Raw genomic sequence first — 27,226 nt, 5'->3', positions numbered from 1 at the left:
ATTATAATATTTTTCCTAATTTTTACATTATTATCTTGTTTAAAATGGCTTCAAAATGATTATTTTAAGTCTACAAAATATGTTGAGAGGTGGAAACCATCGCAATACGAGCTAATTCATAAATGGTTGATGAATTTCTTTTTCTAAAATGGCTTTCTAATTCCACTAAGATGCTTTATACTTAATCCATTATTCCAATACATCACATCACAAGCAGAAGACACAAAAGAAAAACATAAAAAAGCTCTGTGAAAATTGGGGGTTACATAGTGAATTTTGATTTTGGTCTCTATAAATTTTAATTTTTGCATTTTGTTTCTACAAAATTAGACATATTTATTTTTAATCCTTTGTAACAAACAAAAATACACGTCATCCTTTCTGTGTAGGATATGTGTTATGTATCAACAGTACATTGAATAATGAAAACACATCAATAGTGTCATATGACATTAATATATATGATACATAATCATTTAATAGATATCTGTCGTGTAACAGGGACGAAAAGTAAAATAAAAACTCATTTATTATTGATTACTATAAAAAAAAGAGTATTGTGTTAGTTTTGTGTTCCTTCAACATAGTAGTCATCTATTGGATGATGATATGACATGTCAATGTCACGTGACAATGTTGACATGACAATAAATATAATGAAAATGCTAAGTAACACTATTGATGTGTGTCATCAAAGTCATATGCCACCATCCTCCACAATATAGTATAGACAAATGACATTATCATCCTATGCATGAAATTGATATGTATCTTATGTCATTTATTTTAAATGAAAAATTCACTACGGTGATTAAAAACAAAAAAAAAAATTACAAAAATAAAAATATTTAATTTTATAAGAATAAAAAACAAAACAAAAAGATTTACGAAAATCAAAACCTATTATATTTACAGAAATTAAATGTATATAACTAAATAAATCAGAGGGAAACTTGTACCTGGAAAACATAATTCAAGCAGCAAAAGGTCAATATTGATTTCATTTTAATTTTAGTTATATACTACAATTCTCAAACTCATCGGTCATAATTAATACACATAAAACAAGCAGAAGTAGTTATTACAACAACATTCTTAAAACAACAATTTTTTCGAACAAATCTTTAGTGCTTCCTTGCTTCTTTCTCAGCCTGCAAATCAAATATGTAATATAAACATAAGTAATGTTTTTCAAAAAACGTAAATAAAAATGTTATAAAAAAAGTTAGAAAATCTAGTTGTCGTTGTTTATAGTAGTATACCACTCTGATTACTCTCTCAAATGCATCAGGACCATATCTATCTATGTAACGTTCAACAGATTTTCTTGCATCAAAGCTAATCATTTGAAGCACTTTCTTTTGCTCCTCTGGATACTTATTAAAACCACCATAGGTTCCTATATGTTTTACATATTGCCTTACATAGTTCTCATAAATATAAGCAGCTCCATTGAACATTGGCAATACTAGCCACACACAAAGCACAAGCTTCATGTATGGCCAAATGGGAAACCTAAACATTACAAAAAAATAATTAATTAAGGTGCACTTAAATAATGTATTAAATATTTATTTATTTATATGGTAATACATGTTGTAATTTTTTTAAAAATTCAAATTTTCATTTTTAGTCTAATTTTTTTATTTGACTTTTCATGTTCATAATATTTTCTGTTAGTAGTTTTAATCGTCATAAAATCAAAATAAATTGAGACCTTATTGAAAGCTATCAAATTTTGCAGATATGTGTTAGAAATTCATGAAAAAATAAGCTCAAAAAATTATTTATAGGTCCAAATTTTTTTTGTTATTTTGGTTTAATGAGCTTTTGGGGCTTTAAACTTTATATTTGAGTCGTTTGTGGTCAAAGAAATTTTAATTTTTTTAGAAAAGATGTTTATAATGTTCTAAATATGTCTACAAAAAATCATTCAAAAATTAAAAGGATAAGATCAATTGATTTAATAGCAAAGACAACTTGTTGACGAAAAATATTGTGAGGATTAAAAATCAAAGAAATATTTTATAGAGTCTAAAAATAAAATCTTGAGATTTTATAAAGATTAAAATAGATTTAACCTTTTCTATGGCACAATATGTAAAACTTATAATCTATTTTAATATTTGCTTACCATGGTAGGATCTTATAAAATGAAAGCTCAAAGAGGGTCATGAAGGAGTATAAAACCCAATATGTTAGCCACTGTTGATCATCTAAGGTTGAAGGACTCTCAATTGCCCTCATTGATGCGTATCTGTTTTACTCATAATTAATCAGGAAAATATGTATAGTTAATCACAATGCTATCATAATTCAAAGATCAATAATCATAAGTGCATCCAAGGATAAATATAAAATTGAATTAATTAATGATATAGTATTTTCCTTTTACACTTACAAAGGATAAAGAAGCATTACTCCTGGCCTGGTATACAGAAAACAAAAAGCAGAATGTTACATGTGTAATGAGAAAAAGAAATAAATTAAGAGCATATTCTCAATAAAAGGAAAATTTTGTAAAATATTCAACAAACAAAAATTCTATTATCCATATACTTTTTTCTTTCAAATAGTTTGATAGTTAGATCCACACATTTTAAGTATGAAGATGTAGAAAATTTTAAATTTGAACCTAAACCCTTACATATCAATGTCCTTCTAACTACCAACTGATTTGTATTTACGTTACATCCATATAACTTTCGAAAAATAAATTAATTACGAATGAAAATTAGAGACAAAACAATATTGATTTATAATTTAGATACCTTTAATGCTTAACAATAGAATTAAACATAAATTCTTTTTTTCTGTCTCAATTGAAGGTAATTAATTTTTTTCTAGAAGAATATATAGTAGACTGAAATAATATATGTATATGAGGATCATAATGAAAAAATAAATAAAATATTAGGTTGTTAAAAAAAACTAAAATACTAGGGAAATGGAGATATTCATGTACCCTATTATTGTATCCAAATATCTTGCCATCATTCCAATGACCCCCATGATGAAGTAGTTGAGGTAGTCAAATCTTGTGGTTAGTAGATTGAAGCCCACAAAGATATATTGTGAAATTTGAGTTGTAATGTTAGAATTAGATATACTTACTACAATGGTATTTTTATATATACTTAAGTTCATTAACTATAAGTGTTAAAGAAGCAAAGAATGTTTGGTGGAAGACCCAAAAGTCTTCTTTTCTCTTGTGGGAAGAAAGAACCATAAAGGCTAGGCATATACAATAAAAAGAGAGGGTGCTTATGTTACAAGATTGGGATTTGCTTGCATGTGCTTTTAAACTTGTGCTTAGTATATTCCTACTTAGTTTATTTGTACATATTCTTTACCTTTTCCCTTCCCTAACCCTTTCTTAGCTCTTCTCATTTGATTTGCATAAGGGCATTTATAACAAAATCAAGGTACATGTTTTTCAATAAAAAAACATGATTTTATTTATATAATTTAACTAAGACGATTAAATTGTTCGATTTAAATTATAAACTCACAATAAAAGCTTTAAAAGACACAAATTGTGTTGACTTATAACAAGAAATTAACTCAAATACACATAATAATATATTAATATATAAAAACTCAAATACACAAATAATAATATATTAATATATAAAAAAATCATCAATTTCACTTACAATAAAATAATATAAACAGTACCTACAAGTAGGGTACGAATACCACTACTGAGTAAGTGGTAATAAAAAAAATAATAAAAAGACATGCAAGAAACTAGGTGAAATTTGGTGTCAAAATATCAGTACTTCTAAAAAATGATAAAAAAAAAGTGGTAATAAAAAAGAATGAAATACAATAATAAGATAAGCAAGAAATTAACTCCCAAAAAAAAAAAGACATGCAAGAAACTAGGTTGAACCACCAATCAATTATTTTACTCGTTAACAAATTTTCACATCTAGCTTTGATCCATAACCAATATCTAACTTGGATAATTGCTGACGCCTTGTGTTTGTCTCTTCATAAAACGATAGATTAAATCCTAACCTTACTTACCACTTCAGACCAAAAGATTCAAATCGTATGAAATGGTAGATGTGTTATTAGATTCCAAAATAAAATTTGAGGATAGCTCTTTTTTCCCATTTATGCAATATGCCCTGCTAAAGTAAGGATCTTGACATGCTTCTTCTTCCTCAACTCATGAGGAACTGGTCCAAACACTCGAGTCCCTATAGGTTGTCCTTGCTTGTCAACAAGCACCACAGCATTGTCATCAAACCTGACCTGGCTGCCGTCACATCTCCCCTTTTGCATTGCTGCGCGAACAACTACAGCGTATACAACCTTTCCCTTCTTCACTTTTCCATTAGGATGTGCTTCCTTCACCGATGCTACTATCGTATCACCTAATCTTGCTCCTTTCTTCCCTTTCAAGGCTTGTATGCACATCACCTGTTTGGCGCCAGAATTGTCAACAACCTTGAGAACAGTCCTCATCTGTATGAAGGTCCGTTGTTGCTGCAAAAAGACAGGGTTTTTTTCTTCAGGATAGAATCATAGCACTGCAAGGAAAAATTACTGTTGTTTTCTACAATCTAGGTTTACCCATACCACATTTAGCATTAAAAAATTGTTTTACGGAAAAAATTATAATAATCGAAACATGATTGTGCAACTGATTCATACACTCACCTGGGAAAAATAATTGCCGCATGTCATCTCATGGGACTTGGTAAATAGACCAGGGGAACTGTTGCTTAATCCACCAAACAGTGAACGGCCCACTAGTTTCGTTTTACAACACACAAAACAAAGAACTAATAAGTTAGTAAAAGTAAAAATATCATCTTATCAACATACAAATTCTTGAGCTAATGTTTGAGCAACGTAATTATAGTGAGTAAAAACAATGAGGACGAAACTCAACTAAGCAATACAATAATAATGAGTAAAATTATTTTGGGGTTAATTGCCTTATGCTAGGTCATACACGGCTTGTCTACAGTAAACATATTTGTTTTATAATTACTGGCTGCATCCTTCCCTTATGACTTATTTGATTTCATTTTAAAAAAACAAATCATTACTGAAGACAAGGGATCAGGAATCTTCCAAGTGCTACAAATAATACTACCAGAGAAAGAAAGGAAACAGATTAAATATCAGCCCTAGCAATGGAATTCCTTAGCATGTGAATGTCACCCATAAAAACATACTTATGAAACCCGCGTAAGCCCGCCCAGAAAGGCGAGGAGAAAGATTTTGACAAGAATTACTGGAGTTACCCTACAGCAAAAACTACAATATTCAAGCTTAAGCATAGGCAGCATGTATAACTGAATTATCAGACATTTAGATATACTTACATGTGTTTTCACTAGTATAAAAATATACCTCTTTTATAAGCATAAATATTATACCTTGAACTTGCGAACGCGTCAATATCATAATACTAAAAACAAATTGACAATTTAGCTATTAGGAACATTATTTAAAATTTACAAAAAAAATAAAAGGAGAAAATAAATGTTTCCCATGACAGAAAACTGTTATTCTCTTGGAATTAATATTTGACTTGCGGGAAGCTTGCATTCAACTTCAGATGAAAATGACATTTTTTCGATGGTCTTGGATAGTTGAAGCAATTCATATATACTTATCTATTTCTGGAAGAAGCCGCAAACCAGCTCTATATAAAGACAATCTTGTAAAGAGTTGATGCACTCCAAAACATAAGAAGTATCGAATCACATAAATTGTGTATTACAATTTTCAATCCTTGGTGGGTGTCATTTTTGTAAGTTCTAGACAGAAAAATCATGTAGTTATATAAAAGTTCTAAACAAGATGAAGAAGCTTGTGAGTTTCATCATTCCTAGGATTTTCCCAAAATTTGTTACTTCTTGGAAAGGAAGGGATGTTAGTGTGAACTAATGAAAGGACATCATTTTGTTGGGTTATTGAACTTGTTCTAGGTAATAGGTATGTAGAGATTGTATCTGATTGCAAGAGAAAGGTTATAAAAGTGGAATATAGACCGTGATTCTTGACATTTGTGGTCCCAAAGTTTTCTCCATTAGCTCAAATTACATATAATTATACAAGAGTTATACTTCAAAGTGAACAGGGCTAGCAGACATGGAGTACATTGTGTAGTTGTGATGCAGAAGAACGCTAGACATGAAATTATTTAGCACTCTACAAAATAGATTGTAAGAAATAACAACATTGAGGTTGTTCGCTCTCCAAGAAATGTTAAAAGCCCTATGTATGTGCTTATGTTTAAAAACCCAGAGGTATCTCAAAAGATGACAATAGCAATGGCCCAACGTCAAACATCGATAAAAGATGCTTGTGTGAAAGAGGCAAGGGAATTAACTAATCAATTCATTGTTCGTTTCTTCTATAGGAATGGTATTCCTTTTAATGTTGCGAAGTCTAAAAATTCAAGTTGATGATTGAAGCGATTGGAAATTATGGAGCACACTTAAAGCCTCCAAGTTACCATGAGATTAGAGTTACATTGCTAAAAAAAGGAACTAGAGCTCACAAAGAAAATGTTACAGGGACTTGTAATGGAGCGAACTCAATATGGATGCTCTATCATGTCAGATGCATGGACAGATTGAAAGAATAAAACATTGATCAATTTCTTGGTCAACACTCCAGGTGGAACTATGTTCTAAGGAATTGTTCAAGAAATTGGCGTGGAAAATTTTGTGCAAGTTGTTACTGACAATGGTAACAACTACGCCTCGACAGGAAAAAATTTATAATTGTTCTTATCCTATTTGAAATATTAATTATATATTGCCAGCCATATGATGTGATTCATTTATTTGTGTTAGGAAAATATTTAGAAGACAGGTATTCCAATCTCTTTTGGACTTCATATGCTGCCCATTGTGTGGATTTAATGCTAGAAGATATTAGAAAGTTTCCTATAGTTAAAAGGGGCATCTAAAGAGGACAATTTCTTGTTGGGTTCATCTACAACCATACATCACCCTTAACATAATGAGAAAGTTCACCCAAGAAGCGGACTTGGTTAGAAATGGAGTGACAAGGTTTCCAACTACATTCCTCACTCTTCAAAGGTTGTTTAAACAAAATAATAACCTGAGAAGGATGTTTGTATCAGAAGACTGGGTGAACATAAATGCATCAAAAGATCATAAGCAAGAAAAAGCATATTGTATTGTTATCAATGTATCATTTTGGAAGGATGTTCTGTTCTCTCTCAAGGCAATAGGGTCGTTGGTGCATATTTTAAGATTGGCTGATAACGAAGAAAAACCAGCAATGGGTTACATATACGAGGCAATGGATAGGGCGAAGGAGTCTATCGCAACAACGTTCAATAGAAATGAGAGTAAATACTTTGAAATTTACGCAATTATAGATAATAGATGGGAGTGTCAACTTCATTGTCCATTGCATACAACATGACATTTAGTATACCTTTTGCAATTAGAATGCGGTCTACTGTGTCTCCTTGTAAGAATGTTTTGTTAATTTAAAATTACATACTTGATACTTGTATGTAAATAGTAGGATTAATTATTTATTGCATTACTGTTGAGTGGCAGACCATGTATCGAAACCATGTTCCACATTTGCAAGCTATTGCAATCAAAATATTAAGTCTGGCATGCAACTCTTTAGGATGTGAGCGCAATTGGAGTACATTTGATCAAGTAAGTAACTGTCAATTGATTTTCTTATATAATTGGATATAGTGAATTTGGAATTAATTATTTTCTTTTAAATTGTAATATAGATTCGTTCTAAGAAGACAAGCAAACTTGAACACCAAAGGCTACACTTGGTTTTTGTGAAGTACAACCAAGCTCTTAAACAATGCTTTAATAACAAGGATTTAACCGATCTCATTCTCCTCAACTATAGTGATGAGTGTTATGATTGGCTTGAAAAAGAATTAGATGAAAACGATGTATTTGCAGAAGAATTTGGTCTTGGGAGAAGATGGTTTGACTTGGGAACTTGTTGGTGATGCAACTGGGGTTAATGAACCACTAAGGCTTACTAGGCACCAATCAAGACTCACTACAACTATAGATAATGGAGATGAGGAGGTGGAAGAAGAAGAGTTTGAATCAAGTGATGAACAAGATAATGTTGATGTGGTTTAAATTACAAGTGAAGATGAGGAAGATAATTTTGTCTGATTTTGATTGTTTTTTAGTTTGAGTAGAACTTGATTACTTTTAAAACTTAATTTTGATTACTATTATATCTTGATTTTGATGTTATATTTTGGTTATGAAATATGAAGTATGATTACCCCTTTATTTTTGTGTATTTTTTTAGTTGCTATTTTTTAGTATTTTTGTCTACTGTTTGTATTTTATATTTAGCTTCTATTGTGTTTTGGTTTCACAATAGTGGTCATTCCGCTATCCCATTTTCGGGGTTGGACGTTCTGCGCCGCTATCTGTGACTGACAACATAGGAAAATAGTGGAGACTACATTACCTATAGAGATATCGGGTATATATCCGGTTAAGAGTTCTCATTTTGTATACATGGGGACGTAGTTAGCATATTCTTGTAATTTTTCCAATAACATTCTATGGAATACATTTTGATGTGGCTTAGTTTCCATAACAATGACTTCATATTATTCAAGTACAAGCCAGTCAATGCAAATCTCAATGTTTTACTACTAGTAATTTTGCTTTGTTACCTAAAATGAAAGGCCAACATCAGGTTCCTAAAATTCTGATAGGTACCAGAAGAATAATAAGGAAAACAATAGGACTGAATTCAATGGCCTACCATCAGATAATGTACCCTACCCCTCTTATGTGTCCTACAATATACTTTGGTAATATTGGACCTCGGGCCATTCACCATTAAAAAAATTGCTATATTGGCACCAAGTGCAACCATATCGGTGATTGCATTATAGACTTACCCTTTCAGAATCCCTATAAGATTCAGAGCTCTATAATCACAGAGATCACCAGAAACGTCAAAGTTGAAAAAAAAATTTCTCCAAACATGCCTAAGAAAATTCTACAAATAACTTCTAGGTAATGAGTGACAACAATTCACAAAATATTAAGAAAAATTCATTGATACATTAAATCAGTGCAGTCAGACATCAATCATATAAATTTGTGGTGAAAGTCGTATCAGATTACCCAGGGTCCTAGAAAAACAACACAATTGTAACAAAATGGGCTTTAAAGTTCCATTGGACTAAAAAAATAATGTAACATCAGATTTTGGTCAAAATAATTTTTCTTTTGTTAAACAAATGGGTTGTGAAAATGAAACGCAAGAAGCAAGCATAAAACAACATACCACGAGAACATCTGGAAGCAAAAGTTGCAGCCATCTTCCAAAGTGGAAATCTTCTATATTACCTAGAAAAGTAAGGAACCAAAAAACATGAGATATTAACATAGAAGAAAAAACCAGAAAGGGAAAGTGCTTCTTCAACATGGAAATAGAAAATTCATTGCCCAGATAATGCTACTGAGGGAAATGAGATTAAAAAATTCTATTAAGTAAATGCATTACACCATACAATGTTACATCATGTTGTACACAAGTTGGTTTGCTTCAGTTTTACATGGAAAAAGAAGCTAAACCTATCAAAAAATCAACTGGTTCAGTTTTATCTGATTTTAAAATAAAAAAAAATCATGAACCCTGTATTGCTAATCACAGATTGTGAAAAATAGAGGTTTGCTCAATACACTACATTGCTATAGTGCTGCTATAGCCACTATTTGACAACATTTTGTACAAAATACCATAACACATGACAAACATTATAAATCTCTCGAACATGAAAATTGAAAACTATTTTTCCTTGCGGTTCATCATTATACACTCAACAAGATAGGGTTTGTTAACCAAAGTGAACACGTTAAGAGGCTAGAGAAACTATGGCAGCCGCAAATCGCGCGGGAATCGCATCCTCGCGCGCTGCAGGGGAGGGGAAGGAAAATCGAAAAGCAATACCTGGACGGAATTATCACTGTTTCTGACGGCCGATGAGCAACTCCGATTATTCCGGCTGAGTTTTTCGGTGCGAATCCAACTAGTGTGATACAGTGGCAAAGCTGATATAGTTGTTTCAGGGTTTTAATTTTTCATTTTTTAATCAGGGTTTTAATTTTTCATTTTTTAATCAGGGTTTTAGTTTTTCAAACATATTTACTTTTTCATTTTATTTTTTACAAGAAAAAGGTGTTCATTTTTTTAACAATTGATTTAAGAAAATATATTTTCATTAAGTATTAAGTATTAAATATTAAAATTACTTTTTTTTATAATTCATAATATATATACATAAATTTGTAATTTTTATTAAGTTGTAATTATTGTTAAAATAGAATAGATAAAAAAAAAGTAATACTCCAATTATGAAACCTAATACAAAAATTTCATATCAATTGTACTAAAATTAAGGTCCATCTCATTATAGTATTTTTATTTTTATTTTTTTACGATAGCAAACTTAAATCATATCATTGATTGAAAGTTGTTGAATATAAAGTGGTAAAAAATAAAAATAAAAATATGATGATTTAGCTAAAAAAATAGCTATCTTCGTAAACCTTGTAAACTCAAATTTACACTCATCTCTCTTGTTACCAGTAATAGCATCTATTAGAAACTTTGAATCACTCTCAAAAATAATAAATGGTACCCTAGACTACGGACCCAAAGCATTGCCACCAGGAGGCTATAGCTTCTCCTTCATGCACACGAACCATTGATGCAGACTAACTCGATTGAGCAAGCACAAAACCACCATCTTCATTTCGCAGGACATAACCACAACCAGTGAGACCAAGTTGTGGATCAAACTCGCATTAACATTACACTTAAACCCACCCTGAAGGAAGGCAAAACCAGTGCAGTTCAACAACACCATTGTTGGGGTGTAGAAACGAGAACTTTTTGAGAAGTTCACTATGCCCAAAGCACATGCCAAAGAGTACTTATCTGAGCAAGAATGTTTATCAAATTATTTCAAACCAAATTATCTCTATTGTGTTTCAAGCACCAAATAATCATCACAAACTAATCCATTGTATCTTTATCCTCAATACTAATGATGTTTAGAAGCATTTATGTTGGCTACACTAACTCCCTACGCCTTTTTATCAATAATATCCTTCAAGTCCGCCAAAGTTCTGGAATCAATACTAAGCTCGCAATTAAATCAAAATATAAATCATTTTCAGCATCCTTTTCACATAAGATGGCAAAAAAACTTCAGGCTCTTAGTCTTTTAGGCGTTGGTAAATATTGTAGGAACCAAATTGGTTTTACATTTAGAGTTTTAATGTTAACAAAATTATTTTATGAGAATAATGTATTTGACTTCAATGAGTATGAAAGAAGATTCATGTTTCTGAATAAAATCTAAAATAAGATTTAATTCAAATTTATAATTGATGAAAATTTAAAATAAGATTTGATTCAAATTTACAATGGAATAAATTTTTTGACCAGGTTGAAAATAAGATATGATCAAGATTTGTAAAAGATTTGAAGAAGATTTGATCGGGATTTGAAGAAGATTTGATCAAGATTTGAAGAATATTTAATTAAGATTTGAAGAAAATTTGATTAAGATTTATCTACAACCAAATATGAACATAATCAATCTGAAGAATTTACAAACTCAATCTATACAAAATAGGAACATAAGCAATCTGAAGAATTTACAAACTCAATATGAACAAGATACAATTCAGAATTAAACAATGACTATATTAAAACACAAATATTAACTATAAATAGATACTCAAGGCTGAAGAAGAAAAATATCGAAAAGCATAAAAGAGTAGAAGAACTCAAGCTCAAAATTCCAAATTCATCTTAGAGTTCAAAGAGAGAAATACTTGTTCAGGTTATAAATATTATATGAGTGGTCTTTTCTTAGAGTGTGAGAGTTATTATTATTATCAGCTTTATTAGAAGCAACTACTCAAGTTTCAATCTTTTGTATCCAACCTGATAGTGGTTTAGTTCCTTCTTTAATATTCGGTTAGGTTGTTAGGAGAAGATTTTGCTTGTAGGGTCAAAGTGGTTAGTTCCTCAAAAGTTTGGGATTGTCAGATTGTTTGGAAAAACTGACTTTGAGGGTCATGTGCTTTGTAATTCAAGATAATTGAATTAGTGGATAAAAATCTTCTGAATGAGGAGACTGAATGTAGCCAAGTTAGTGGTGACCAGAAAAAATATGTGTCAGATTATTTATGTTTTCATTGTTTGCTACCTCTGAATCCGATTGTGTAAGACCCATAATTTTAAAGTACCCTTTATGTATTTTTGGTGTATTTTGGATTTTGGCTCGGAGACTTTTTAGCCAAAGTTAATAATATTTTGGAGTTTTTATAATCAAAAAGATATTTTGATGCCGATTAGAATTTCTCGTCGATAAATAAATTGAATTAAGTGCGGTGAATCCTTTACGGAGAATCTAATGCGTTACAGGTGAAACGGTAATTTAACAAATATCTAGATATTTTGAGATATTTGTTAAGTTATATTTATTATATATATATATATATATATATATATGTTTGCTTGGAGGGAAAAAGAAAGGAAAACTAGAAGGAAGGAAAAGGTAAGAATGGGGAATCTCTTAATATGACTGTTTGCTTAACGTTTTGTTTTGAAAATCATTAAGTTAAATCGGTATTGAGAACGGGGAATCTCTTAATGACTTATTTAATTAATGTTGTTTGAAAGTCGTTTCGGTAAATGAGTATTAAGAATGGGGAATCTCTTAATATGACTGTTTGCTTAACGTTTTGTTTTGAAAATCATTAAGTTAAATCGGTATTAAGAACGGGGAATCTCTTAATGACTTATTTAATTAATGTTGTTTGAAAGTCGTTTAAGTTAAATGGGTATTAAAAATGGGGAATCTTTTAATACCTCGGTTTACTTAATGTGTATTTGAGGAAAATGTTTAAGTTAACTGGGCGTTGAGAATGGGGAATCTCTTAATGTCTCGGTTACTTAACTATCGTTTTTGAAAATCGTTTCGGTAAATGAGTATTAAGAATGGGGAATCTCTTAATATGACTGTTTGCTTAACGTTTTGTTTTGAAAATCATTAAGTTAAATCGGTATTAAGAACGGGGAATCTCTTAATGACTTATTTAATTAATGTTGTTTGAAAGTCGTTTCGGTAAATGAGTATTAAGAATGGGGAATCTCTTAATGACTCGTTTACTGAATGTTTTGCGAGAAAATCGTTTAAGTCAAAAGTATATTAAGAATGGGGAATCTCTTAATATGACTGTTTGCTTAACGTTTTGTTTTGAAAATCATTAAGTTAAATCGGTATTAAGAACGGGGAATCTCTTAATGACTTATTTAATTAATGTTGTTTGAAAGTCGTTTCGGTAAATGAGTATTAAGAATGGGGAATCTCTTAATATGACTGTTTGCTTAACGTTTTGTTTTGAAAATCATTAAGTTAAATCGGTATTAAGAACGGGGAATCTCTTAATGACTTATTTAATTAATGTTGTTTGAAAGTCGTTTCGGTAAATGAGTATTAAGAATGGGGAATCTCTTAATATGACTGTTTGCTTAACGTTTTGTTTTGAAAATCATTAAGTTAAATCGGTATTAAGAACGGGGAATCTCTTAATGACTTATTTAATTAATGTTGTTTGAAAGTCGTTTAAGTTAAATGGGTATTAAAAATGGGGAATCTTTTAATATCTGCATTTGCTTAACGATTGTTGTGAATGGAGTCTGTGTATGCTCATGCATTTCATTTGGTAAATTGTGTCGACCCGTGATAGGTGACACCTTGGTAAACTGTGCTGACCCGTGATAGGTGGTACGTTTACGATTTACGTTTTTGGTAAATTGTGTTGACCCGTGATAGGTGACACCATGGTAACTGTACTGACCCGTGATAGGTGGTACGTTTACGATTTACGTTTTTGGTAAATTGTGTTGACCCGTGATAGGTGACACCATGGTAACTGTACTGACCCGTGATAGGTGGTACGTTTACGATTTACGTTTTTGGTAAATTGTGTTGACCCGTGATAGGTGACACCATGGTAACTGTACTGACCCGTGATAGGTGGTACGTTTACGATTTACGTTTTTGGTGAATTGTGCTGACCCGTGATAGGTGGCACCTCGGTAAACAGTACTGGTCTGTGATAGGCGGTACGTTTACGATTCACGCTTTTTCTTTTAGTAAATCGTGTTGACCCGTGATAGGTGACACCTCGGTAAACTGTACTGACCCGTGATAGGTGGTACGTTTATGATTTACGCATTTTAGTAAATCGTGCTGACCCGTGATAGGTGGCACCTCGGTAATTGGTACTTTGGCCTGCGATAGGCGGTACAATTATGATTTACGGCCCTTCGAGGAGGGTTTTGGTTTGGAATTCCGAGTCCATGCATTTTGGCATATACGCATTGCATTAGGGTGCTTGGCACGCGAGTCGTATTTGATTTGAGTTTATGATTGAGTGATTTGAATTTTGATTTATCGTGGTAATCGCGTTGAAGGTGCTAAGTGTTATGTGTTGGTTATTGGGTGTAAGTATGATGGTTATCGAGATCCCATTTGCCGTGGTAATCGCGTAGGAATTGCTAAGTGTTAGGTTGTGGACTTGATTAGGAATGACTTGAGTTAATTCATGAATTTTTGGAAAAATGATCAGGGAAATCGATTTCCCAATCGATTGGATGGGTAAACAGGGACTTGGCCAAATTGACAAAATCGATTAGCCAATCGATTTTGTAATCAGTTTTCGAAAATCATTTACGAAATCGATTGCCCAATCGATTGGGCCTTAAGTCAGGGACTCATCCATATTCGACCAAATCGATTTGGAAATCGATTGGCTTAAAACCTGGGGGCTCAGTACTCACTCAATCGATTGCCAAATCGATTGATTCAGCCCAGGATTCTGTTTTCATTAAAAACCTTCACCCCAATCGATTTCCCAATCGATTGGCTCAGTGAAAATCCTCAGTTTGAGTTAGATGATTGATTACTCATTAACTTATCCATGTCTTGATTTGTTATGTGTTAATTAGGAGATTGAGAACTTCATTTTACTTTCATTTTTAATTGGCAAAGTATTGTATGAACTTTTCGCATATTGAAAATCCTGTTAAGGTGCATGCTTAGTTGAAAAGTTATTTTGAGCATTTAAAAACTTAATTGCTATATGTGTTAACTGTTATTTTTTGGTTGGTGACCCTTTACAATTATTGTGGAAATCTGGGCTTTGCCCTCAGATGAGAGTCAGGACGGTCCTACCGGTTCGTACCCTACGGACGGGAATGGAGATGGGAACGCTTGACTGCAGTTACGTTAGGAGGATCTCACGGGGCGCGTGGAGATCACTCAGGGTGTATAGCTTTTTGGTAGGATGATCAGATTATGATGATGTATAGGGACTAGGTGTCCTTCTTTTTGGATTGAAGTATTTTTAGTTTGGAAAACTGTACTTATACTAATATTGTCAGTTTGACATCTTATTTGAATGGGTTCCATGTACCATTTGTTGTTGTGTAAATGTTTTGGACTTATAATTGGAGAAACTTTTCCGCTGCTTGTAAATTATAATGACTCAATTATTTATCCAAAGGCATTTCCTGATTTAATTCTTTGTTTGTTTTTAATTACTTTTAAAAAAAAAATATACCCTCGCTTTGAAAAACGGGGTGTTACAGATTGCTTCTTATCCAACTAATTCATAAAAGCCAACTAGCCGCATCAAATTAGCAAAAAGTTATCAACTTTGTCAAACACAATTCAATCCCCCCTTCTCGTGTTTGCACCTTCAAATGGCATCAGAGCTCGGTCTCAAGACTGAGCATTGTACAGTGTTTGAGGAAAGATCCAATGGTTCAACATATTTGGATTCAGTGAATCAACAGATGAAGAATTTGAGGTATTTTTTAAATTTACTCGATTTGATTTAATTACTGCTATAAATGATTTTTTAAATAAGAATCACAAATTGACTTTAAAACTGAAAAAACTTAGGAAAGAAAATACAAATCTAACTGAAAAAGTTAATGTTTTAAAGAATCAAAGTGTTGAATTTAAAATAGAAAACGCAACTCTGAAAATTGATATTACTGAACTTAAAACAAAAAATGCAACTCTAAAAACTTTTATTATTGAACTTAAGATAGATAATGCAACTTTGAAAACTAATATTACTGAACTTAAAACAAAAAATGCGTGTGCATGTGTGCGTGTGCGTGTGTGCGTGTGCATGTGTGTGTGTGTGCGTGTGGGTGTGTGTGTCCCCCTTCCTTTCTTCTTCCTTCATTTTCAAGAAAAAGAAAACACAATGTTGGTGGCTTTCAAAAATACCAAAACACAAACCTCCATTTTTCTTCTAGATCTAAGCTTCCATTCAAGAAGTGTCAGGAGGGAAAGTTGCTCCTCTCTACATTACGGTGCTTATGAGCTAATTTATTTAAGGTGAGACACTTACTTCCTCCTCCTTTTTCCTAAATTCGTAAACTTTATACTGTGGGGGGCATGAGTGAAATTTTTGAGTTCTTAACAAATCCTTGTTGTTGATTTTGTTAGTAATGGTTAAAAAAATGGATTTTTGATGTGTTTGAGTTATGTAATGAGTTATTTTCAAATAAATGAGTTTGAACTAAAGTTGAAATTTTACAAAAAAAAAAAATAAATAGAGATGTTAAAGTTGTGGACAAAGTTCAAATTTTAACTAAGTTAAAGAGTTTGTGCAAAAACTTTAGATTGAAATTAAAATGTTTAGAGTTAAAAACTATTTTTGTATACTTTAGATTATCGTCTCAAAAACTATTTTTGCTGGTTTGTATATATGATATAATTATTCAAGACTTTTTTCGTTTGTGTTACGACATGGTATTTTATTAATTTGTTTTTAAAAAAAATGTACTCGCACTGTTTAAAATCGGTGTGTTACATTGTGGTATTAGAGCTTTGGTTAGATGGTAGGTCGATCTGTAGGTTGCGAGTCGTTATCTGATGACGCATTGGGGTAAGTTGTTTGAGTTGTCAGGTCTTGTGTAGTTGTGATGTGATGATGTAGTCGAAAGTTATCTTTTGGAATTATTCTAAGTGGTGCTAAGATTTCTTCTTGATGTTGGTTTTGTAGGAAATAATGCCTCCAAGAAGGAACAACGCTGCAAGAGTCAACGTCAACAAGGATGATCAAATGGCTAAACAATGAATAACATGGTTGCTTCTGTTGCTGCATAGACAACTGCAAAGACTCTACGGGATCTGGAGAAGAGAGAAAGACAGATTCGTGCTACTGAGTCAAGTCGATTGGAAGATTTTCGTCGTCACAATCCTCCAAAGTTTAGGGGTGGTGAGAGTCCAGAAAAATTCGACCATTGGATTCAGGAAGTGGAAAAGATCTTCGAATGATTAATTGTCAGGCAGGAGTAAAGGTCAAATATGCTATGTATCTGCTACTAGGGGATGCTGAATATTGGTGGAGAAGTACAAGGCTTCTGATGGGATCAGCTCACGAGGAGGTGAACTAGGAGTCGTTTAAAAGGAAGTTTTTAGACAAATACTTCCCGATGAGTACCAGGACTAAGCTGGGCGGTGATTTTCTTAAATTGTATAAGGGGAATATGACAATGGGTGAGTATGCTGCTAAGGCATTTTAGGTTTTTTCGTGAAGAGGTTGATGAACAACTTATGTGTCACTGTTTCCAAAATGGACAAAAGTATGTGATTCAATACTTTGTCCTGCCATTGGGAATTCAACATTTCCAAGTTTTAGTGGAAAAGTGTAGAGAAATTGAGGACATGAAAAATAAGAGGGCCAACCGAGGAGGGAACTTTAGTTCCGGGGGGCCTAGTCGGGTGAACCATCATAACAACAAAGGAAAACAAGTTGTTAATCCCTATAACTGGCCACATAACAACAACAAAGATCAGAACCGCCCAAGGAACCCGATTTTTGGAAGACAACTGGGACAAGTGATTCAATGTTTCTGATATGGGGAAGAGAGACATTATGTTAATGCGTGTACCTCTAAGAGTCTCACTTGCTACCACTGCCAGAAGCCATGGCACTTTGCAAGGGATTGCAAGGCTCTGAAGGTGGAATCAATAGTGAATGCAACTAGGGCTATTCGTCCTACTGCTAAAGGACGCATTTATTGCATGGGTGTTGAAGCTGGAAATCCATCTAGCAATTTGATCCAACAAGACCGCAAGATTGCAAGTAACACTCTAACTGCACTTTTTGATTTAGGGGCAACCCATTCCTTCATTGTTATGAACTATGTGAATCATTTGAAGTTAATTGTATCTTCTCTACCTTTTGATTTGGTTGTTTCCACACCTGCTAAGACTTTGACTGTAAATACTGCATGTTTACGTTGTCAATTAACTATTCAGAATAGAGATTTCTTGATTAATTTGATTTGTTTACCCCTACTATTGCTCGAGGTCATTCTCGGTATGGATTGGATGTCGTGTCATTATGTAATCTTGGATTGTGCTCGCAAATTGGTTCTTTTTCCCGAGCTAGGATTCATTAAGCATATAGCTGCTAACAAACTCGGAGTGTCACTGAGAGAAGGAATTCATGAGTTTTTGTCATTAGCTAACATGGAGAGAAAGATAAATGTGAGCATAAAAGACGTGGTGCTTGCCAAGGAGTAACCAGACGTATTTCCAACAGAAATTCCAGGATTACCACCAGTAAGAGAGGTGGAGTTCTTCATTGAGCTACACCCAAGAACCAGACCTATTTCAATTACATCGTATCGGATGTCGCCATTGGAATTAAATAAGCTCAAGGGCCAAATTGAAGATTTGCTGGAGAAAAGATTTATCAGACCAAGTGTGTCACCATGGGGAGCTCCGGTATTGTTAGTTAAGAAAAAGGACGGAAGCTCGCGCTTATGTGTGGATTATAGGCAACTATTAAGAATCGTTATTCTTTACCACATATTAATTATTTTATGGATCAGTTGATAGCAGCTGCGGTGTTTTCGAAGATTGAATTGAAGTCATATTACCATCAGATTCGAGTAAGAGATGGAGATATTTAGAAAATTGCTTTCAGAACTCGTTACGGACATTATGAATATCTTGTTATGCCATTTGGAGTTACCAATGCACCAACAATTTTTTTGGATTACATGAATAGAATCTTTAGCCCATTTCAAGATAAGTTTGTTGTGGTGTTCATCGATGATACATTAATTTATTCAAGGACTGAGGAAGAACATAGAGACCATTTGCGTCAAGTTATTAAAGTTTTACACGAGAATCAATTGTATGCCAATCTGTCGAAGTGTGAGTTTTGGCTAGAAGAAGTGAACTTCTTAGAACATGTGATAACCAAGGAAGGAATCGTTGTGGACCCGACAAAGATTGAGACAGTCCTTGCTTGGAAACAGCCTCAGACTATCACTGACATACGAAGTTTCATCGGACTGGCAGGATACTACAAGAGGTTTATTGAAGGTTTTGCTAAGATTGTAGCTCCATTGACACGACTCACTAGAAAGGATCAACCGTTCGCATAGACAGAGAAGTGCGAGGAAAATTTCCAGTTACTAAAGAAAAAGTTGACAACCTCATCAGTATTGGTCTTACCACAACCAGAAGAACTATATGAAGTTTACTGTGATGCATCTCACCAAGGTTTGGGGTGTGTTTTGATGCAACTTAAGAAAGTTGTAGCTTATGTCTCAAGACAATTGAAGACTCATGAAATAAACTATCCTACTCATGATTAGAGCTTGTTGTTGTAGTTTTTGAATTAAAGATATGGAGGCACTACTTATATGGATGCATGTTCACAATGTTCAGTGACCATAAGAGTTTGAAATATTTGTTTGATTAGAAGGAATTGAACATGCATAAGAGAAGATGGATGAAGACTCTCAAGGATTTTGATTTCACATTGAAGTACCACCCTGGGAAGGCAAATGTGGTGGCTGATGCGTTGAGTAGAAGAAGTGTGTCAGTGTCTTCCGTAGTAATGGCTGGACAACAAGAGTTGTGGGAAGCATTTAGAGACCTACACTTTGACGTGGAGTTTTCACCAGGGATTTTGAAATTCAGAATGATTAAGATTTTGAGTGGTCTACTTGAAGACATTGCGAATTTTCAAGATGACGCGTTAATCCAAGAGAAAAGGAACCTAATAGTGCAAGGGAAGACAACTGTGTTTAAGATCGGACCAGATAATATTTTGAGATGTAATGGGAGGATTTGTGTACCAGCAGTTGCATATTTGAGGAAAACAATTTTAGAAGAGGCTTATAAGAGTAAATTGAGTATCCACCCCGGAGCAACAAAGATGTATCAGGACTTGAGAGATAATTATTGGTGGCCAGGAATGAAGAGGCATGTAGCGGAGTATGTATCAAATTGTTTAACTTGTCAGAAAGTGAAAGTGGAACATCAGTGGCCTGCTGGAATGTCACAACCTTTAGATATACCTGAATGGAAGTGGGACAACATTTCTATGGACTTTATAACTGGGTTGCCAAAAAAAAGGAGAAATAATGATTCTATTTGGGTGATAATGGATCGATTAATTAAATCCGTACACTTCTTACCAGTAAAGACCATCTATAAGGTAGATAAGCTAACATAGATCTACATTGCTGAGATTGTGAGATTACACGGAGTACCGTCTAGTATCGTATCAGACCGTGACCCAAAATTCGCGTCGCAATCTTGGGGAGCGTTGCATGAAGATTTGAGAACGAAACTAAGATTGAGCTGAGCATATCATCCGCAAACGGACGGATAGAATGAGAGAACAAATCAGTCCTTCAAAAATTTATTGAGAGCATGTGTATTAGATGATAGAGGAAGCTGAGATGATGTACTGCCATTGATTGAGTTTACCTACAACAATAGTTTTCACGCAAGTATTGGAATGACACCCTATGAGACTCTATATGGACGCAAATGTCAAACTCCTCTATGTTGGTATAAGGATGGTGAAAGTATGATTGTAGGACCTGAGATGGTGCAACAGACTACAGATAAGGTCAAGAAGATAAAAGAGAAAATGAAGGCCTCACAAGATTGTCAAAGGAGTTATGCGCACAAGCGTCGCAGACCTTTAAAATTTGAGTAGGGTGACCATGTGTTTCTGAGAGTCGCACCTATGACTGGAGTTGGCAGAGCCATAAAATCAAAGAAATTAACTCCGAAATTTGTTGGACCATACCATATTTCTGCACGAATTGGATCGATAGCTTATCAGATTGCATTGCCTCTGATATTGTCCAATATTCACGATGTATTTCACGTATCGCGATTAAGAAAATACATTTCGAGTCTGTCCCATGTGATCGAACTAGACACAATTCAACTAAAGGATAATTTGTCATTTGAACTACTACATGTAAGAATTGACGACATGAAGATTAAGCAATTAAGGAATAAGGAATTTCATTGGTCAAAGTGATTTAGAACCCAACTACAGGAGATGTGACTTGAGAATTGGAGAGCAAGATGAAGGAACAACACCCTGATTTTTTACCGATGTGTAGTTTCGAAGACGAAATTAATTTTAGGGGGGTAGTAATGTAAGACCCTTAATTTTTAAATTTTAGTTTATGCAATTTTTAAGGTATTTTGTGTTAAATTACTTAGGCATTTAGCCCAATTTTAATCTATTTTGTGAATTAAGAACCAAAATTATATTTTGTTATAGTTTGTAAGATGTTTAATATATATATATATATATATATATATATATATATAAATTGAGACTCCGATTTACAAAAAATTTAATATCGGACATATTTTTTTAAAAATGTCACTTATTGGTGAAAAATTCATCTGTCAATTGAGTTGCAACGAGAGTAGATATTTTTATTAAAGTAATTTGAGAAGTGAGTGATGTGATGAGTGTAATGATGATTTTATAATATATCTAGATTTTTAAATATTTTTTTGATTGATTTTAATTATATATATATATATATATATATATATATATTATTAGTTGTAAGTAATATATAGGTTTAAATATCTTTTTGGTCCTTGTAAATATAACGTTTTTTTATTTTCATCCTCGTAATTTTTTTTTTAGCTAACATCCCTATAGTATAAAAAAATATTATTTTTGGTCCTTAACGTTAAGTGGACATTACAAAAACGTTAGTTGACAAAGATAAATTGTTTTTGGTCCCTGTAAATATAACATTTTTCAGTTTTAGTCCTTAAAAAAGTATTTTTTTTGAATTTCATCTCTGCAATATTCAAAAAAATTATTTTTTGTCTTTAAATGAAATGCAATAATTTATATAGTTATTTTTATAAGATACTTTCAAAAAATTTATAGTTAATTATTTTTAGTTACCTTAATTTGTATAATTATTTAATAGCTTGTTGCGCAAAACTTAATTCAAAGTGTTTGGTAAAGTTTTTATTTTATTTTATTTACCTTCGTCGTTAGTTTGTAAGTAAAAATCAATAAATATTTGTAAAGTCACTTAATCAACTAATTTAAAAATATAAAATAACATACAAATTGATCTTTATTAATAATAAACTTATGCCAAGTAATGTTTAAAATATTTTCACTTTAATAATTTAAAATTTATTAATCTTCTGTTTTATTTATTTATTATTATTAAATTAATTTTCATTTTCTGTTTTAAAAAAAAATCACTAATTATTTATTTATTTATACATTAAATAGTAAAAACATTCGCAAACAACATCGAGGTTCAGGATTTTAACTCGAAACATGGTATCCAATCTAATAATGTTGTTATTTGTAAGTTGATTTAAGCTTTATAGATAACTTATTTTCAAATATATATATATATTAATTCTAGTAACTTTAACAATATAGTTAATAAAAAAAAAAAAAAAACAGATATACAACGATAAATATATAATATAATATTATAATTAAAATAAAATAAATATAATATTAACTACAACTATATTAATATAAAATAATGATTAAAATAAATTTATCATCTAATATATATTTTATTTATTTTAAATTATAGCGAACAAAACCTAAAGCGTAAAAGGAGATTTTAGTTAAAATTATAAAGATAAATTAACAGAAAAATAATTAACTATAAATTTTTTGAAGTATCTTATAAAAATAACTATACAAATTATTGCATTTCATCAGAGACGTTAAGAACAAAAAATAAATTTTTTGAATATAGTAGGGATGAAAATCAAAAAATATTTTTCAGGGATTAAAACTGAAAACTGTTATATTTACAGCGACAAAAAATTGTTTGCCTTTGTCAATTAACGTTAAAGACCAAAAATAATTTTTTTTGATATTACACTAATAAATATGTGTTGTTACATGTTATGAATTGATGATTAATATTGACGTGATTATATATTCTTGAGTGAAAATACGTGTTGTTACATGTTATGAATTGTATTGAGGAAAACCTGTCTTGAGTATGCTCTGTGATAAGTATGAAAAATTATTAGTGTTAAATGAGTATTAAAAGGGAGTATTTTAATAGCTGCATTTACATAATGATTGTTATGAAAAGAGTTAGAGTATGCTCATGCATTTCATAGCTAGTGGTAATCGTGATGGGTCACAGTGTCAGTGGTGACCGTGATGGGCCACAGTGTTAGTAGTGACTGTGATGGGCCACGAGGTTAAGTGGTGATCGTGATGGGCCACGTGATGATTCTATGAGTTGATTGGTCCATCTTATCCTTATAAGAATTTAATTGTCGAATAGGTCTGTGGTAGACTACACTCTAGTAAATTATGCTGATATGTGATGAGTGGCACCTCGGTAATTAGTACTAGCCTGTGATAAGCGGTACATTTATGATTTATGCCCCTCGAGGAGGGTTTTGTTTTGGAAATTCCGGAATCATGTGCATTGGCATATAAGCATTGCATTAGGATTTTTGGAATGCGAGTCATGGTTGTTATAATATGATAATTGTATATACATACTTTGTTATTGCTTGTCTTTATGACGTAAGTGTCAAATGTTATTTGTTAATTTCGATTGGTGACCATTTATATTATTGTGGAAATTGGGTTTTGCCCTCATATGATACCCGAGTGTGTTCCACCGACTGTTACCTTGAAGACGGAAACGTCGTTAGACTTCCCTGACCAAGACTCGTTGATTGCTTGGGTATACGACCCCATCTAAAGTAGGGCTACTTATACGGAGAGGTTAGTGATGACAAGCAGGAGAGCTGGGGCAGTATATCTCATGGAGCTCACTCGCGAGAGAATCGACTATCTGGTACCTTTAGGTTTGGTGCTCGAGATGAGCGGTGCATGAGAAGATGCAGGGGATTCCTCAATTAGAATTTAGGCGGAGGCCACCGTAGGAGCTGGAGATACAGTGGTTGGACTGGGGACTGGCGGAAAGGATAAGGGGTTGATGCCAGTAGGAAGAGATATTGCAGGACCGTCTAAGCGGGCCGAGCCATAACATCCTCTTCCGTTGAATGATCCCTTACCGACTCTCGTTGAAGTAGCAGACTGTTTTGAGATCCCAGTATCGCCGAAGCCAACCTATCTCATGGGTGGATCTGACTTATGAGAAGACCGATCCTTCTATGGATGTTGATGAGGAGGAGGCTACTTCGAAGAGAGATATTGCGTCAGATGGGACTTGTGCAGCGTGTGGAGGTCACCCTTGTTATTGTAGTTGTTAGTCGATGATTAGATTAGTTTTTGGTTGTACTTATTTTGTGTTGGGATGACTATATCTATAACATATATTGTCAGTTGACTTTTATTTTGGTGGGTCCATGTTCCATTTTTTAACGTGACCATGAGGGGAATATCATTCTTGGAGCGGTACTTTTTTGCAGGTGTTTGCCGAGAATATCCCAGGGGTATGAGCGATGTCTGATAGGTCTCATATCCCTGATGTATTTTTCTATTTGTATACTTTGGATTATCGTCTCAAAAACTATTTTAACTGGTTTGTATATATGATGTAATTATTCAAGACTTTTGTCGTTTGGGTTACGGCATGATATTTTATTAATTTTTTTTTAAATGCATTCGCGCTGTTTAAAAATCGGGGTGTTACACTAACCACCTGAACATATAAGAAACCTTTAAAAACTAACAAACCAGGACCCAACCAGCTTTTGGTACCGAAGGATAAAATTGTTTATGTTGCAGATGTTCTAAGCAACCAAATTGAAACATGTGTCATGGTGCCTAGGAAAAATTTTATGTTCCAAAATCTAACAAATAGAAGCCGACTGACTATGGTGGAAGAAGGATTGTTCAACACAGTACTTATCAGAACCAGAACCATATGATGAATCATAAATATAAAAAAAAAAAAAAAATATGGAGTATCAACATAATCAAATTTGGCAGAGAAATCACACATATCAATAAAATCAAAATTGACAGAAAAATCACATATATCAACGGAACTGGAACAACCAGAAGAATAAGAATTACCACCAATTCCAAAATTACCAGAGGAACCTAATACATCAGGAGAAACAGAAGTGTCGCATGAACAATCTTCTTTGAACACTCCAATCAAACTCATCAAGACTACAAACCTGGATGAGAATTCAAATCCCTTCATCCAAACTCTTTAATCAGAGAATATGCAATTTCAGAATCTAAAAAGTAGAAAAGAAGAAATAAGAGGGTTTTCAGAGTGAAACTGTTGACATATAGGTTATATCCTACTTTAAATTTAATTATTATCTGATTTATATCATGTTATATGACAAGCAACTTGACCTTAAAAAGTTAAAGCAAGATGCAAATTTACCGAAACCAAAGGAAGCAGATGCATACAAACTAGAAGATGGAAGTATTAGTCATCTCATCTCATTGGAAGTGCAAGTGATCATTTGAGGATTAGATCATGATTAAAAGATACCACTTTATTTGCCTCACTTTCATCAATTAAGCCTACCACTGTTGGTGAAGCATTGGCATATGATGAATGGATTATTGCAATGCCAGAAGATTTAAATGAATTTAAGAGGATGATGTTTGGGATCTAGTACCTAGACCAAAGAAGAACATTATTGCAACCAAGTGGGTTTTCATAAACAAGCTAAATGAAAAAGGTGAAGTGGTTAGAAACAAGGCAAGACTTGTCGCACAAGGCTACAGTCAGCAAGAAGGCATTGGTTACACCGAGACATTTGCTCTAGTGACCAGGTCAGAAGCTATTCTAACCTACTTTTTTTTGCAGCAAATAATAACATACATTATTTCAAATGGATGCTAAATGTGCTTTTCTAAATGGTTATATAAGTGAAGAAGTCAATGTTAAACAACCCTTGGTTTTGAAAGTTCTGAATTTCCAAATCAAGTTTTTAAACTTAGAATTTTTTTTATGGTCTAAAACAATCACCTAGGACATGATATGATAGACTTAGTAACTTCTTACTTAAAAATAACTTTGAAAGAAAACAAGTAGATAATACACTTTTTAGAAAATCAATAGGAAATGACATTCTTATTATTCACATTTATGTTGATGACATTATTTTTGGATCTACTAATGACACTCTTTGCCAAGAACTTTCTAAATTGATGCAACTTGAATTTCAAATGAGTATGATGGGAGAACTTAAGTTCTTCTTAGGGATACAAATTCAGCAAAGTCAAAAAGGTATATACATTCATCAAACTAAATATAAACAAGAGCTTCTTAGTAAGTTTAAGATGAGTAATTGGAAACCTATGGCTACACCAATGCACCCTACTTGTTCACTAGAAAAAGATGATTCAGGCGAAAACGTTGACAAAAAAAAAAAAACCTATAGAGCAATGATAGGATCCCTACTTTACCTTACCGTTTTCATATCTGACATCATGTTTAGTGTATGTGCAAGATTTCAAGCTGAACTTAGGGAATCACATTTAATTGTTGTTAAGAGAATCCTTAGATGCCTAAAAGGCACTATTAACCTTACTTTGTTCTAAAAAAATCTCCTTAGTACAAATTTAGTGGATACTGTGATTCTGATTATGTTGGAGATAAACTTGAGAGAAAGAGCACTAGTGGCATCTGCACCTTTTTAGGTGACAACTTAAATATCTTAGTCAAGTAAGAGATAAAACACCATTACAATGTCAACAACAGAGGCTGAGTACATTTCAGTAGCTGGCTACAGTTCTTAACTACTTTGGATGAAACATCAACTTGAAGACAAAAAAATCTTAGAATTCAACATTCTTATCTATTATGATAACACTTATGCTATTTTTCTAACCAAAAACCCTATACTACA

At 32.7% G+C, this 27,226-nt stretch overlaps 2 protein-coding genes across 2 annotated transcripts; both read right to left on the bottom strand.

Moving 5' to 3' along the window:
- Positions 1-972: 972 nt before the first annotated feature.
- On the bottom strand, positions 973-3,124 carry LOC101505350 (HVA22-like protein f). The gene is made up of 5 exons (XM_004499936.4): positions 2,966-3,124; positions 2,402-2,428; positions 2,135-2,257; positions 1,263-1,515; positions 973-1,151 (listed from the first exon to the last, which is right to left on the bottom strand). The coding sequence occupies exons 1-5, from the start codon at positions 3,010-3,012 to the stop codon at positions 1,125-1,127; spliced, it is 477 nt and encodes a 158-aa protein (XP_004499993.3). The 5' UTR covers positions 3,013-3,124; the 3' UTR covers positions 973-1,124.
- Positions 3,125-3,760: 636 nt separating this feature from the next.
- On the bottom strand, positions 3,761-10,113 carry LOC101505032 (large ribosomal subunit protein uL14mz-like). Its single transcript, XM_004499935.4, has 4 exons — positions 9,976-10,113; positions 9,310-9,371; positions 4,672-4,763; positions 3,761-4,497 (listed from the first exon to the last, which is right to left on the bottom strand). Exons 2-4 carry the CDS (start codon positions 9,341-9,343, stop codon positions 4,123-4,125), a joined length of 501 nt encoding a protein of 166 aa, XP_004499992.1. The 5' UTR covers positions 9,344-9,371; positions 9,976-10,113; the 3' UTR covers positions 3,761-4,122.
- Positions 10,114-27,226: the final 17,113 nt, after the last annotated feature.

Source organism: Cicer arietinum, chromosome 5, assembly GCF_000331145.2.
Source record: "Cicer arietinum cultivar CDC Frontier isolate Library 1 chromosome 5, Cicar.CDCFrontier_v2.0, whole genome shotgun sequence".
Taxonomy (NCBI): Eukaryota; Viridiplantae; Streptophyta; class Magnoliopsida; order Fabales; family Fabaceae; genus Cicer; species Cicer arietinum.
The sequence above is the reverse complement of the archived record's forward strand: the minus strand, read 5'-3'. Positions and strand labels throughout refer to the sequence as shown.